The 16,562-nt window shown below is 32.2% G+C and overlaps 2 protein-coding genes across 2 annotated transcripts in view; one reads left to right on the top strand and one right to left on the bottom strand.

The window, feature by feature from the left end:
• Window positions 1-12,197, top strand: part of LOC107438967 (leucine-rich repeat-containing G-protein coupled receptor 5) — a 186,707-nt gene extending 174,510 nt beyond the window's left edge. The window contains exons 16-20 of the mRNA XM_016051395.3: window positions 1,089-1,327; window positions 1,778-2,949; window positions 4,129-4,479; window positions 6,351-6,620; window positions 9,135-12,197. Of these exons, the coding sequence (XP_015906881.1) occupies window positions 1,089-1,327; window positions 1,778-2,949; window positions 4,129-4,479; window positions 6,351-6,620; window positions 9,135-9,816 (2,714 nt within the window). The 3' untranslated portion in view covers window positions 9,817-12,197. The remainder of the gene's footprint in view (window positions 1-1,088; window positions 1,328-1,777; window positions 2,950-4,128; window positions 4,480-6,350; window positions 6,621-9,134) is intronic.
• A 472-nt stretch (window positions 12,198-12,669) lies between these two features.
• The window catches only part of LOC107438966 (cleavage stimulation factor subunit su(f)), a 68,136-nt gene continuing 64,243 nt past the window's right edge, over window positions 12,670-16,562 (bottom strand). Inside the window, exons 20-21 of the mRNA XM_016051394.3 lie at window positions 15,402-15,465; window positions 12,670-13,157 (exon numbers count right to left, since the gene is read on the bottom strand). Of these exons, the coding sequence (XP_015906880.1) occupies window positions 12,958-13,157; window positions 15,402-15,465 (264 nt within the window). The 3' untranslated portion in view covers window positions 12,670-12,957. The remainder of the gene's footprint in view (window positions 13,158-15,401; window positions 15,466-16,562) is intronic.

Raw genomic sequence — 16,562 nt, 5'->3', positions numbered from 1 at the left:
ATATAGAAGTTTTGTTTCATATTAATAAAAAACTCTAATAATTTTTTTTTAATTTAAAGATCTAGAAGTTTTGTTTCATGTTAATACAAACTCCTATTCTTTTCCTAATTTAACGATCTAGATAATCAAATGATTATAGATTATCTGTCATCAGTCATTTGCTAACCAGACATAATTTATAATTTCTTACGATCTATGAGTTTTGTTTTATATGAAACAACTCTTAATTTTTTTAGTTAGTGATCTAGAATTTTTATTTCAAGTTAATTCAAGCTCCTAATTTTTTATTTATTTATTTAGCGATCTAGAAGTTTTGTTTCATATTAAGACAACTCCTATTTTTTACTTCTTATTTGATGGTCTAGATATTTAGATGATTATAGATTGTCTGTTATCAGTTATTTACTAACCAGACATAATTTATAGTTACTTGCGATCTATAAGTTTAGTTTTTTATTAATACAACTTTAATTTTTTTATTTTTTTAGTTAATGTTCTAGAAGTTTTATTTCATGTTAATACAAACTCCAAATTTTTTTTTTATTTAACGATCTAGAAGTTTTATTTTATATTAATACAAACTCCTAATTTTTTTTATTTATTTAACGATCTAGAAGTTTTGTTTCATATTAATACAAACGCCAATTTTTTATTTTTTTATTTAACGATCTAGAAGTTTTGTTTCATGTTAATACAAACTCCTATTTTTTTATTGAATGATCCAAAGTCAGATGATTATAGATTGTCTGTCATCAATCATTTACTAACCAGACATAATTTATAGTTTCTTACGGTCTAGAAGTTTTGTTTTATATGAAACAACTCTTAATTTTTTTTGTTAATAATCTAAAAGCTTTATTTCACGTTAATACAAACTCCTAATTTTTTTTCATTTTTTAAACGATCTAGAAGTTTTGTTTCATATTAAGACCAACTCAAAATTTTTATTTAACGATCTAAAAGTTTTGTCTGGCATTTTGCATACAATTTTTTTAGATTTTTGCCTAAATTGTTTGCTTAAAAAATCAATCACGAATGTATAATTTGCTTATTTTACTTAGCAAATAATGTATTGCTCTATTTTGTAGGTCCTTTTATGCCTTGCGAAGATCTATTTGGATGGTGGAGCTTAAGATGCGGAGTATGGGTTGTTTTCCTACTGGCCATGTTAGGCAACGGAGTTGTAGTTGTTGTTCTGCTGTTTGGCCGGAGTAAAATAGATGTCCCGCGCTTCTTGGTCTGTAATTTAGCTATGGCAGACTTCTTCATGGGAATCTATTTAGGCATATTGGCTGTGGTAGATGCCTCTACTCTTGGAGAATTTAGGGTAAGGGCATTTCAAATAATTTAATTTTAAATTCAATTAAATTAGTGTCTTAGTCTAAACGTTAATTAAAATTTAATTATAAAGTTGAAGTGATTGTGTTTTTGGTTGATCTAGTTACATTTAAAAATCTTGTATCTCTCTCTCGTTCTCACAGCTATGCATTATACGGTTTCAGATTACTTTTCAATGAAGTCGACTCGGTGGTAAAAATAGATATAAACTTTTAATTGCTAGCACAAATTTAGTTATTAAAAAAAATCTATTATTATTCGTTTTTACTTAAATTGGTTTTTGGTATTGCTTTACGATGTAAATTGATGCTGAATATTACGTTGTTTAATATAAATTTATATTAAATGTGACACTTCTGTAAAACATCTGTATAAAAATCTTGTATTTCCATTTTTTTTTTTTCATAAAAGTACATGACATGTTATATCTTGGTTTAAGGTGTATGCCATCCAATGGCAGATGTCCTCCGGTTGCCAAATTGCTGGATTTCTTGGAGTTCTAAGCAGTGAACTATCTGTGTATACTTTAGCTGTCATAACATTGGAAAGGAACTATGCAATCACTCACGCAATGCACTTAAACAAAAGATTGTCGCTAAAACATGCTGGTTACATCATGAGCGCAGGCTGGACCTTCGCACTACTGATGGCTATTCTTCCCTTATTTGGAATTAGTGATTATCGCAAATTTGCTGTATGCCTTCCATTCGAAACCGAAGACCCATGGTCACTTTCTTACGTTGTGTTCCTCATTTTAATTAATGGCGTGGCTTTTTTGACTCTCATGGGCTGCTACCTCAAAATGTATTGGGTCATACGGGGCTCCCAGGCATGGAACTCCAATGACACCAGAATAGCCAAAAGGATGGCCTTATTAGTGATAACAGACTTTATGTGCTGGGCTCCCATTGCTTTCTTTTCACTGACTGCAGTATTTGGAGCCAATCTTATATCTCTAGAAGAAGCCAAAGTGTTTACAATATTTGTCTTACCTTTGAACAGTTGCGCCAATCCATTTTTGTACGCCATTTTCACGAAACAGTTTAAGAAGGAATGTGTTTTGATATGTAAACGAATAGAAGAATCTAGGGTGACCAGGGGTATAGGCCGATGCAGGCACAGCTCGAACTTCTCAAACAGACATACACCAGCTAACACCAATTCAGCTGGTGAGAGAAAGAGTGGTGGCGCCCAAGCAGCTTATGATAGTCAACCAGTGTGTCAGTGTGGTGCTCACATAAAAGCTTCCTATGCCGCCAAATACTCTGAAACTCCTGTTTTGACTGAAGCTCGCTGGAGGAGCTTAGCTAGACGTTATTTAATGTTTCAGTTTACTAGAAGAGAAACCAATATGAATGAATATCCCAATCCTCGAGCGGCTGCGTACGCACAACGTCGCGGAAGACCGGATCCCATGCAAAAGAGAGGCTCCAGCATTTCTAGTGACAATTTTTCTTCGCGCTCGGACAGTTGGAGACAAGGAAATTTTCCTCTTCGATTGCTGGAAAAAGGTGCGCGGAGAAATTCTTGGACAGGAAGCACGCAGAAATCATCTCAAGACTCCAGCAATTCTTGCAGCAGGCAAGATTCATCTTCGACTTCAACTTTCAGGTAAAAGTAAACCATGATATAATTCTCGACATAAATCGGCACTTATTTAAAATATTTATGAAGCTATTTTTTAGCTATTTCTAAGTTCATTGGCATAAGATTATAAATCTTTTTCAGTCTGTAGAGAGACACGGTCTTAAGCCAAGGTCTATTAATATTAGACGAGTGTCATTTACTATGGCGATCGTTTGTACAAAGATTCTTGATGTAGCATTATTTTGTACTTTTCAACTGTCATATAACATTAAACAAATGTCTTATTTTTTCCTTTTTTATGAAGACAGATAATTTGTTTGCTTTTCATTTAGCTTACTAACGAATATATTGTAATGGGATACCTGACGTGACGTACTGTTGGTATCTCGATCCCGATTGGTTGTTGAAACGTGACATTTGTTTACTTTAACAACTGTTCTTTCCATTCTATTTCGAGTAACTTAAGCCCATCAGGTTCTCTTAAGTGACGCATTCTATATACTTTTACCAAGATTCTTTCACAAAGATTTCAATACTTTCACTGTATATTTCTTATTTAACGTAAAGACAGGCACGAAGCTGCGTGGAACATAAACTAATTATGCATTGAAGTTGCCAGGTACACAAAACAAAAATATAATCCGGTTACAATAAAATACATAAATAAATAATAAATGCAAGTTAAGTAAATGACGTAGACGTGAAAAAGTTTTATTCCAACAAATTTTATGTGCGATACGGCACTCTATTTAATTAACTTCACGTTAATTAAAATTCCAACTTGTATGGAGAAACTTAACTCAACTTTAATTTTGCTTATAAACATGATAGGTGATATCATAGGTCACAGGTGTGGGTATCAGTGATCCTCTTCTTCTTGAAGTGTAGGTACCGAATTGACCTATGGCTCTTGATTTCGCACGTGAATGAATGACTGAATCAGGAGAGAAAGAAGAGAAGAAGTGAATTCGCTAACCATTGAATAAAGTAACCTGTTAGTAACTTAAACAAAATTGTTTATAACAAACTAAAATTTTTTGTACTGTTGCCGAAGACCATATTTCAAATTCCCATTTCGGTTAACTAACTTGAAACATGTTCAATTGGTTTTATAAACTTGCTTATTTCATTACTTAGTATAGCCTCTGTTTCTTAACTTAGTATAGCCTCTGTTCTGTATTAAATGCTTCTTCCCAATTTTAGGCTCTCTAGGTCTAGTGTAAGTAGCGATGCTTCTAGTTCTCGGCCTGGTTCCAGCATTAAGGAGCGTGCTGCTTTGAATACCAGCTATCGGAAAGCAATAGGTGGTCCCAACGGTGAATTGCAAAACAGATTCACGCGAGGAGTTACCATTGCCAATCTTCGTGAGAAGCCGCGGTTGTGTCGTCAAGGTGCTATAATGGAAGAGGCCTCTCATCCTCCTAGGCCATCGATGTACAGGGGAGGCCCAACAGAAATGGCAATCATGAGGAAAAATCAATTGCCACCTGTCCCTACTGCCAAAAAAGGAGTTTGTTCAACTTGTGGCAGAAGAGAGACTCTCCCTTCCTTAAGGTTAGATATTTGCCTTTCTTATACAAAGTGTGACAGATAATAAGATAGATATTTGATGGAATATTTGCAGGACTATCCACCGCGTGAACGGGGTGGAGCCTCTTAACTATTTTGGTTTGATGTTTATGTTTGAATCATAAGTAAGGCGATCTCGGAAACAAGAAAAGAGGTTCAATCGGTTCTGTTATGTAACGAGCTTTGTTTTGTGTATTTATGAGGAAGGGAAAATCCCTTATCACTCTTCAAAACTGGTTTTTGTTTACGTTCAGAAAAAAAAAGTGGCTTTTATGAGGAAATTATTTACGTTTTAGCTTAAGCTCAGTTAACAGTCAATTTAGCTACTTCACAAAATAAAAATTTGACTAGTTGTCCATTCTATAACTCTCTATTATGGAACTTCTTAATTTCTTAAACTCTAATATGGAATTTCTCAAGGGATCTATTTCCCTTGAAGTCTAGGGCCTTGAAAAGAGGGCTCTGTGTTTACGATTTTAAAACAGTTGTATCATTTGACACACGTTCCTAACCACAATAATAACCATCCAATAATCTAAATTACACCATTAAATCCCCGGGGAGGGGTCGAGCAAACAATTCTTAAAAGATCTTTCCGAATAATCTGTGAAGTTTTCCTCTTGGATTTTATGACATAAGAAAGCAGAAAATTATAAAAAAAAATTTCAAAACATGTATCCAATGACACATGGGTCTGAAACTGCAAACTGGAAAAAAAGTGCTCGCTCGTTTATCTAATAGTCAAGAAAATACATAGATTCCTTTTAGTGAAGTTTAAAAAGATAATGTAAAAGAAAAACATAATGCTGAACGTGTTAACCCTTTGAGCAGATAAGACACCGGTGACCCTTTTATACATTTTTTTCAGACGCTCTAATTACAAGCAAAAGTATATATTGGTATTTTTTAATTATTAAAAACAGTCTAATAGCTACTAAAAAAATCTGTTAGATCATCGGAGTAAAATTTTTACTAAAATTTAAAATCCAAAAAGAAAGTTTTAATTTGTTTTTTGATTCAGATTTAAAAATTTATCAATAATTGAGTTTGTTAATTAAAAAAAATTCAACGAAGAATAACTGTTTCTCTTAAATCAACTACAAATAAGTGTAAATTTAAAAATGTATTTTTTGGAAATGAGCGGTGTCATGAAGATTTTTCCTTTATCGAAGAAAAAGACAACCGGTGTTTCACTCTGTACAGTCGAACCCCAGTTTAACGAACCCCTATTTACCGAATTTCGCTATTTAACGAGTTTTACGAAGTTAATGAAGTCGTTTTATAGGAATCAATGAATAGTGACTCTGACACAGAAGTCGATGATAATCAATTTCCAGTAAAAACTGTAACTTATTTCTGATGCTCTGCAAGGTTTGGAAACAGCGAAAACTTACCTAATGCAGTACGATGTTTTAAGAAGGAGTATTTTCTTCTCTTCATGACGTCAAGAAAGAACTTTTTAAAGTAAGAAATGCAGGTAATAAACAAACTCACGAAATGCTTTAAAATTTCAAATTAATCAGAGCGTAATCATTCGCTGTATTTTAAGTACCTGAATAAAAAGTGTAAGATTTCTATTTATTTCGTGTCATTAGAGATGTTCTAATTTTCCATAAGATTAGTCTATTTCTATTTTGCCCCCGATATTACGAATTATCCCCGATTTAGCGAATAATATTTTCGGTCCCTGTGAATTCGATAAATTGGTGTCCGACTGCATTTCATAACCACTAATTATTAAAAAGCTACATATAATGTTTTTCACTTATTTTAACCAAAATTTATACAAAATAATGAAAAAAGTGTGAAAATTCTGTGTCAAAAGTGTTCAGTGATATTTATGTTACTCCTGGCAGATTCAAGAGCAAAGAACTGGAAGACAAGTTCAACTGCTTCTTTAATCGTTTGGTTGAAACAAGCCATGAAGATAGCAGCGAGGTGAACACATCCAAAGATGATCAAGCCTTATCCACTGATAGATCCACGGATGACAGAAAGACAGACTCTGGCAAAGAAACAGCCGACACCTCACTATCTGAACAACCAAGTGAAGATTATGATTTGCTATGTTCCACTCTCATTGAAAAAGAATGCCCTACCTCAACAAATCGTGTTAATGTCTCAAGGTAATTTTATGGAATATTTATTGAAAATTTGTATTTAAAATTCATGGCTGTTGCTAAAAGTGAAAATCTGTTTACTTACTTTATAAACCGTTTTTAATTAATAGGGATCACTTACATTCATACTTTTATAAGTACAACTGTTGCAAAATTTCGGAGCTTGCGTAAACATTTTCCTATTGTTTTAAATTAGTCTTTAAGCTTTTTACACTTAAAATAAATACTTACTAGTAGAAACTAATACTATATGAAAGTTTTGACTTTTTATTATTCATGGCCATCCAAGCTAATTAGTTATGAACCTCTTTGTACCAAAAAAAGAATAAAACTAGCGAGATGGTGGGACGAAATTTGTCTGCAAAGGAACTCTGCAGAAATTCCTGCATGAATATTACTATTAAATAAATGTATACTATTAAATAAATGCATATATTTACTACATAAATGCATACTATTTTTTTAAATCCTTAAAAATTTACGAAAGTTTCTGTTTTGACTAATTAATCTGGAGTGGTACATTTTGCTAACATTTATCGTATTACTTTTGAATCAAATTTAACCTGCGTCAATTATTTTTTTGGTTTTATTTTTAAATGCTTTTAAATAAAGATTTACGCCATCTGCCTTTTTAAGTATAAATTCATATTTTAAATTAAATTTCGGCATCTTCTTAAGCGAAGAACGAAAGTTCAGTGCCTGCCGTTATTAACACTAGAAAGACGCAAAATTAGTATGTACCTATATAGCCTAAAAGCAGTCAAAATGACTGGATTGTGAATGCGTAAATAAATTTGTTCAAAATTAATTTGTAAAATTTTTTATATTATTTACAGTTATATAACAAGTTATTAGTAAATTATATGTTGTACAAAAAGTCACAAAATTCTAAGAAATTGTGCCATTATATACGTCCTTGTTTTTCTAATTGAAATTAAAAGCAGTCAAAATGACTTCCTTAGGCAATCCAGTGTTAAAAAAAAAAAAAGACAATAGTAGTCTTTACCTCAGTGGTTCCCAAAAGGTGTTTCGTGGAACCCTATGGTTCCGTAGAAGAATTAAAGGAGTTCCGCTAGTTAGCACTTTTTGTTAGCAGTGATAAGTTTTGAAATCTTTGGTTACATTTAAACCCAACATATAATTCATCATTTATTTAATTTTACGGTTGCCTTCATGAAACTTATGTAAGTAAAATGCCAATAAAGTAGAAATGGCGCTGTTTAAAAGGAAAATATAAAATTTTTAATAACAATATATTGAACAAATTATGAAAAGAAAACAAGCGTTTATAAAATATTTGATTAGTAATTTTTTTGTAAAGAAACAGCAAAATAATGAGATAAAAATCTCTAAATGTTATAAAGTAATATGTTATAAGGAAGTAGTTTTTTGTTATAAAGAAACAGTTAAGCATCAAAAACTGCCATAGTTCAAGTAAATTTTTAAAACAATTAATAGTTATGATGTACGAGTAACTCAAGGTAAATAAAAAATGTAAATGAAGATAAAACTCGTGTCAAAGGCAAAACTCAAAACGGTAAATATTTCAAATGTAAAGCAATAAGCACTTTACTGGTCGCAGCATAGCTAGAATTCAAGAAAAACTCCCATTAAGTACAATTATTTTAAATGGAGTCAGTTGCTGCTTAAAATATTCGACACACTTACAAATAAGGTTTCTTAAAAATTAAATGCCTGATCAAACTGTAATAAAAAAATAAACATTAAAAAAACACCAATACATATTCTTTTAGGCCCCTCCAGTAAACTATTTTCATAAGTTCAGGTAGAAACCAGTTTGCGACTTATAAGGAAAAGTTAAATGATTGTTTTTTGTCTAGTAAAGACTAAATTAAAATAATAAGGAAAAGCATTTGCACACATTTAAAAAAAGAGAGTGAGAGCTTAAAACTTATTCAAATTTAGTATTAAAAAAACGTCAGTTAATAAAATAAAAAAATTAAAAACATTTTTTCTGTTATACTGTCCTCACGTTGATTACAGAGATGATCTCAAACACAATGGTTAAGTGTACGATTTTCCCATACTGCTTAAGAACAAAACGAATACGTCCTGCCGTACTGTTCTCAAATTTGTGTAGTTTTTTTTTATGCATTTTCTCCTTGTTAACATTTCGTTTCAACACAGTTAATTAAAAAAAACATTTTTGCTGTTCTCACGTTGATTATAGAGATGATCTCAAACACAATAGTTTAGTGTGCGATTTTCCAATACTGCTTAAGAACAAAACGAATACGTCCTGCAGTACTGTTCTCAAATTTGTGTAGTTCTTTTTTATGCATTTTCTCCTTGTTAACATTTCGTTTCAACACAATTAATTTAAAAAAAAAACATTTTTGCTGTTCTCACGTTGATTATAGAGATGATCGCAAACACAATAGTTTAGTGTGCGATTTTCCAATACTGCTTATGAACAAAACGAATACGTCCTGCCGTACTGTTCTCAAATTTGTGTAGTTCTTTTTATGCAATTTCTCCTTGTTAACATTTTTTTTCCAGACCAAGTGGATCTACAACTCGTTACGGAGGGTTCACTGCATCAGCACCACGTCGCAAAGATCACCACAAACCAAGAGTATCTCCATCTGTACACGTCAGCAGTGACGACATTTCCAAAAATAAATCCCGGAGTATGTCCAACCTGGGGATTGACTTTAAACTGTTCTCGAGGCAGCGGAAAGCGGTCTCTGATAATTCCCTCAAGAAAATCTCCCTGAAGAACTTGCCTAATTTCCTAAGATCCCTGTCTAGTCAAAGCACACAGAATTCAAGTCAGAAAACAGTTCTGTGTTACAAAAGTCAGAGCGGTCAGTTGACACCATACCCATGCACCTCAAGGCCCATTCCTTACTGTCGAAGTGAGGCCACCATAATGAACAGGTCCCCTGACTCCAGTAGAACCCCCATGTGGTCACCTCACGGATCACTAGGCAAACTGGCTCTCAGTGGTGATGAGGCCTCATCTGGAGCAGATGATGCAGATATTGACGAAGAGGACGATGTCCTCAACGAAAGGACAAAGGTTCTTGTCCGGCGCAAAGTAAATCAAAGACTACAGGATGATGAAGATAGTGTCACGGACCCAGTTGTGTTACAACAAATGCCACTGTGTGGCACAAACAGCACAACAAGTGATGATCAGCCTTTGATTGATAAGGAGGTTAAGCCCTCTTTATCTTGATCACTTTTAGGATATAAAACTCAATAATCTCACTCCGAAGTACTTACCTTATTGCTGGCAAAAGAAAAATAATCTTAACTACTGCAGAAGCTACACAACTCAAAATATCCTAACTTAGAAACCTATTTTAGGTATTTACCAACAAAAAATTAACCCTAGTTCAGTTGTTCAGATTATGTCAAACAGACTGAGGTCACACTCGAAGTCCCACTAGTTCCATCAAGAGCTAGATTGTGAAGCAAAGATTTTGTAATAATTATGATTACCTAAAGGGTAACAGGGACTAATTGTCCTCTAAACTTTTAAATACTACCAAGCTTACATTTTTACTAAAATAAATTTAAAAAATAATTTCAGTAATATAATAACTGAAACTGCTACACTCGTATAAGTATTCTAAAAAAAAAGAAACATGAGATAGTGGCCAAAATGCCCATTTTAGCCATCAAATGCCAAAATTCGTCAAGAAAGGGACAATAACATAATTGATAGTCCAAAAGGAAATCCTAAAGTTGTTACGGCCTTTCTTTTCCTGAACAGTATGAAGCAAGTTATTTTAACCTAGTTTAAAAATAAAAAAGAAGTATAGGTCAATAAGATAACTGGTGCTAAGGTAACCAATTACAAAGTAAAAAGTTGATCTCACACTGCCTGTACTGGTACTGCCTGTACAGGCAGTGTGAGATCAATCTTTTTTAATTATTCTTTTTGGGGATGTGTAGCTTCTGAAAGTACCTCCATTTCATTTCTGAATTTTTAGAATTATGGGATGAGCTTTAAATGACTTGCACTTTGAAAACTAAAAGCATTCTTTGAAAGAAAGAGTGGCAAGCTAGTCAAAAATTAAAATAAAAAAATATTAATTTTCAAAAATGCGAAATTCAAATTGTTTCGTACGATGTATATAAATAATGTTGCCTTTAATTTATGCTAAAATAGGATGTTTGTTAATTTTCTGTTCATTGCAAATTATCATCGACATCATCTTGAGGAAGGACTCCTAATTTCTCAGAAAATATGGTGCATATAAAGATTTTTAATATAATTCTCAATTTTTGAATAAAAATGAGGTGTGGGCATTGAAAAATCGAATAAGTAACAAAAATTCCTTTATTTTGTCATTTTATATTTTCATTATAATGCCCTTTAATATAATTTTCCTCCACAATTCCTTCATTACTTTACCTTAATTGAAGCAATGCTGCAAAGCATTTTTGAAAGCATGTTCATGGTTTTATTGAATTTTCTTTGACAACTTCACAAGTTTCAAATCTGCGATCAATGATAATTTAGCCATAACAGAAGTCTACATGGTGCTAAATCGATTAATCAGGATGGATGCTTTGTCAAAGATATTATGCTTAACTTAATTTATAGAAATCACAGCATTGCCTGTTATGAAAACTACGACTTGTTTTACAAATCAAATTTTCTTTTTTTGCCTATGTACTAAGAGTAGTAAGTTTTTTTATTACAATTTTGTTGTTTCTTGTCCAAGTGGTCTAACCAAACTAGACCAGTTCCATAAGCTTCCAGAATGTATAGAAGAGGTTTTGTAAAAAAAATTTGTTTTACATAAAATCAATACAGTATTTGAACTAGAATGCTCGCAGAATGGGCACACTATGCTGGGAGATTAGCTCCTTGGTAGGGCCACCTAAGGCATGAAGGCCATTCCCATACGTCCTGCTAAAGCTAGCAGGCAAAGCCACAGAGAAAAATCAGACTCACGATCGCATAAAAGCTGATACACTTCCCCTTTTAACTTGAGTCCAGCGCACTTTTTTTCTATAAAAGCATTGAACAGATTTGAAATAATCAAAGTTGCAAAGAAAATCTGGATAAATATGCTTTCAAAAAAATAATTTTTAACATTGTGTTGAAGAATGAAAAATTTGCATTCAAATATGAAGGTTAAAAGAGACTATGTTAAAATTATGAAAAACAATCAATAAGTGATTTAATCGTTGTGGGTTGTTTTAAAGCCGCACCTCATACTAAAAAAATTAAGGGATATTTTTTGTGTAACTATATGTGCTGAATATTAAATTAGAAAGATAACAATATTTTAGTCAATTTCTTTTATTTATTTTTTAGAAAATTAATTTTCCTTGTAAATGATTTGTGCCATGCTAAAGAGAATTGTAATGTAAATCTAATAAGCATTTATCTGAATATTTATGTAACTTAAAGCATTCATCTTGCAGCAGATAAACTATCTTACTCATTGACATTGTTCATAAACTTGCATCCATCCATACTGTAATGAATTATGAGAAGTTTTGTAAGTAAATGATTACTTATAAAGGTTTATTGTTATATTAAGAGCTGTGCATACTTAAATATAACAAATATTTCAATAAAATCGTTAAAATAAACAATTCAGTTTATTACTTAATGTACTTGCATTAACACTAGTAAAATAAATTAGGACTAAAGTAAATTTTATAACTTTGATTTCTTAAGGTTCATAATAAAAAACATGTTCACAAACTGATATTAATTAAATTTACAAAAATATCTGAGAGTCACATGGTGCAAATTAACATCATTTAGTACTTGCATCATTGTATTGGTGTCAAACAACGTCACTTTCCAGCATTGTCATATCCCGCCAGCATAAGAAAAAGAAAAATTTACACACCCAAATAAAAAAAATTATCACAATGTTCTGATATTACTTGTGAACATGGATATCATCATCCTGACCAACATCATTTATAATTTTGTATGTTTTAGGCATGAAACTATTTAAAGATACAAGTACTACAAATGTGACAAAATTTTGAGTTTACCCTAATTACAGATATCAAAGGTACAGGTGTAGTCATTTCAATAAGATATACAACCAAGTATCAGAATAAAAAATTTATTACACGTACAAAATTTAATCCGCTACTTTTCTACAAATGAATAAAATGTTTCAGTATCATACATTCAACTACAGAACAATAACAAAACAATATAAATGAGTTAATGAAGGGTTACATGTCGGTTCATGAAAAACAAAATAAAATTCAAATACAATATACATGAACATGGAATGAATGCCCGGGTGTGACAATTTTGAGCGATGAAGGCAAATATGTAAAATGACTATGTTGAAAAATTATGTACACATTGTGATTTTAATTCTTATATTTACTTCACTTTCTTTTGTTGCCTAGCACGATAAACATCTTTCACTGGTGGGACCATGCCACCATCCTCGTCATCGCTATCTTCAGGAACACCATCAACACCAATTTTTCTTTTTTTGCCTTCCCCAGAAATGGCTTTAATGGCATGCTCAAAGTATTTTTCCATATCTTTTGACACACCATTTTCCATAGGGTGGGGAGCTATAATAAAAAGGACACCATATTATTACAAAAGCTTGTGCACAGATTAATATGTATACAGTGCTAAAAAGGAAAAGAACGAACCACCCTGAATAACATTTAAGTCTAATGATCGGATCTTTGCGTTCTAGAACTCAATCTTGATGGTTTGAGGGGGTGACCTTAAATGTGCTAATTAATTAGTGCAGACGATATTTTAAAGTCACTAAATCAGACACAAAAACATATTTTCTCTGAACAACATATTTTTTTCAACTGATTCGGATTTCGGATCCCCAAAATACGAGTATAAGCGCTAGCCGCAATCTGGGAAACATATTCCCCATAGTTTCGTCAGGTCAAAGTTTGGACCCCTTAATGTAAATTTTATGTTTTGCGTTTTTTGGCATATTTGACAATTTTTTAAGCAAATTAAAAAAATATTGCCAACAATTATAAAATTCGTTTATCCAAAGATAATTCCCTGAAAAATATAACTTTTTGTAAAGATCTATAATTTTTTATTTTTTTGTTTAATAATAGTCGAAAATTATTTTTAATTGTAAGGTATAAAATTTTTACATCATTTTACAGAACATAACTTTGCATTGCAAAATGCAAAATTTGAGCGAAATCGGTTCAATAGTTCTTTTAAATATATCAAATTTTAAATATATGGCTTTTTTAAAATCTGATCTCAGGTACTATTCGACCAATTTCGCAATTTTGAATTTTTCCATATAAAATTACATCCTTTAAAATTATGTATAAATTGTATACTTAACAATTTCAAAATTTTTCAACCATTGTTAAATAAAATAATAAAAAATAATAAGTATTTACTAACTGTTACATTTTTCAAGAAATTATCTTCGGATAAATGAATTTGTTAATTGCGAGCAGAAATTTTTCAATTTGCTTAAAAAGTTCTCGAGATCTGGCAAAATATGCTATAGGGGTCCAAACTTTGGATCGCTCTCCTGATAAAACTATGGGGACCATATTTCCCAGATTGTGGCTATAACCTATAGTTAGGGGGTCAGAAATGCATATCCATCAAAAAATAGGTATGTTTATGTATGTTAAAGTTCTTAATGGCTCGAGGGGGTGACCTCATACATGTATTTCATACTAAAATAAAATACTAGCTATCAATTTTCCGTTACAGTAACAGGAAAATAATCCTCCATATAAATATGAAATTCAACTTAATTCAATATCAGAATTGTCAATTCTTATTTTGACATTTAGAATGGTACATGGATGTCAAAGAATAATGAATCTTCCACTTTTTTGTTAATTTCATGAAGCGTGATACTATGAAAATCAATGCAACTAAGATCAAAAAATTTGCAAAATAAAGTTTTTAGAAACAGCACTATTTACACATTTATATTATCTTCATCTATGCTATCTTTCACACAAACAAATGAAGAGCTGTTTGGATGAAGCTCTTCAACAATGTTTTAGTGGATTGGAGCAAACCAGCTTTAAAGTTTATGCTTTGACAATAGGATACAAAGGTTTTTTCTCACTTTTATTTTTTACTTGCAACTATCAATATCTATTTCTCCGAATAGTTATTAAAACGTCAAACCTCAAAGCACTTGCACTCTTATTTTAAGTTGCTGTCAAAAAGAGAGGCTATTGCCAAATACATTTGGATCTCTTTCCACTTTGAAAACACTCAAAGATTGTCTTTTAGTACTGACATTTGAAATCCGACTATCTATTGTGCGGCTATCAGGAGAACGCCTCCAGAGATCAGTCTCGAGTGATAACGGGTACTAAGGTTACGAGTGTAAGTCACTTTGGCTAGGAGTGTGGGGTGAATAGTTTTGCCTTGATATTGGCACAGGTACTCGTGAGAGTTTTAGTTTTGAGGCCTATCGACTCCTTCATTACTCCAATGAACCCCCATTAGAAATATGCTCTCTCTTGTCACCATAGCAACAGACAGTACCAGACTTTTAGTCTAAAGGAGTTCTCACAGACAGTACCAGACTTTTAGTCTAAAGGAGTTCCCGAATAGTACTGGCATTTGCAAAATTTAAGGCAAAATAAATTTATACTGTAAGAATAAAATAGTCGCTCCATGAGAAATTTTCCTTCTTCCAAAAATATTATTTAAAATCTTCATTCGATAAGATCTTCAAATATTCATTTATTTTTTTTTTTTAAGTAAAATATTTCTAGTCATTATTTGTTGCTGTTGTCATTAATGAAGTTTCTTTTAAATGAAAAGTACAAGTTCACAAGACATACCATTTTCTGGGGGTCTCCACAATTTGACTACTTTCATCACATCATCAACGCCAGCAAAAGGACCCTAAAAATAAATAGAATATTAACAGCTCCATTGAAAATTGAATTCGGTGTGCATCAAACAAACAAAAATCCATAACATCATATTTTTAATAATACTAAGTCTAAATTTTACAAAATTTCAAATGCAATCTGCAGGCACTAAGGGAAAATGATATCAAGGTGGGGATTCAAATATGTTCAAAAAGTGATTAACTCCCTTTTTGCCTGCTCCAAAAATGAAACAATTTACAATTTAATTTACTAAACTGATCTCACAATTAGACTTTTAGGTAATAAAAAAAAGCCCCCATTAAAGTTACAAAAAATTAATAAGTTTTAGTTAAATTATATATCACCCCATCAAAATTCCTAATGGGGAAAAAAAGTTGAGAAATGCTTATTTTATATATGAAAGATAATAATATTATCAATAAGTGTTAACGAATGTATAAATTTTTTTCAATTACAAATTTGTAACATAATCTCAAAAAAATAAATTTGGACTTTTTCCCCCGGTAAGACTTATGATGAAAATGACATGAGCTATGTCGTATGATAATTTATGGGAACTCTACTCAAATTTAATTTCTCCAGAATGACAAAACTAGAAATGACAGAATAATTTTTTATGAGTATATTCAATATCATAGAATTAAAATTATTATTGGGACATATAGCAGAGTAAATAAGAGTTAAACAGCAGTTGAAATCATAATGACAAATACACTCTATAACAAAAAAATCGACGCACTAAGACGCGCAGAATCGACGCTCGATCAGGCTGCAATGATGACGACTGGGGATCTAGTCTTTAGCAACGAATACCGCTTCCAACTGTGTCCTGACGATCATCAAAGACGTGTTTGGAGACACACAGGACAGAGGGGGGATCCTGCTTTCACTATTGCACGCCACACCGGCCCTCAACAAGGCATTATGGACTGGGGTGACATTTCCTTTGACAGCGGACCCCCTTGGTCGTCATTAGAGGTACACTTACTGCACAGCGGTACGTCAACGACATCCTAAGACCTGTTTTGCTACCGTTCCTTTTGCAGCACCCTGGGCTGGTTTTTCAGCAGGACAATGCCAGACCACATACGGCATGTGTTGCTATGA

Source organism: Parasteatoda tepidariorum, chromosome 6 (genome assembly GCF_043381705.1).
Source record: "Parasteatoda tepidariorum isolate YZ-2023 chromosome 6, CAS_Ptep_4.0, whole genome shotgun sequence".
In the NCBI taxonomy this organism is placed as follows: domain Eukaryota; kingdom Metazoa; phylum Arthropoda; class Arachnida; order Araneae; family Theridiidae; genus Parasteatoda; species Parasteatoda tepidariorum.
Note: the sequence above shows the minus strand (reverse complement) of the source record. Positions and strands in the feature narration are given on the sequence as shown.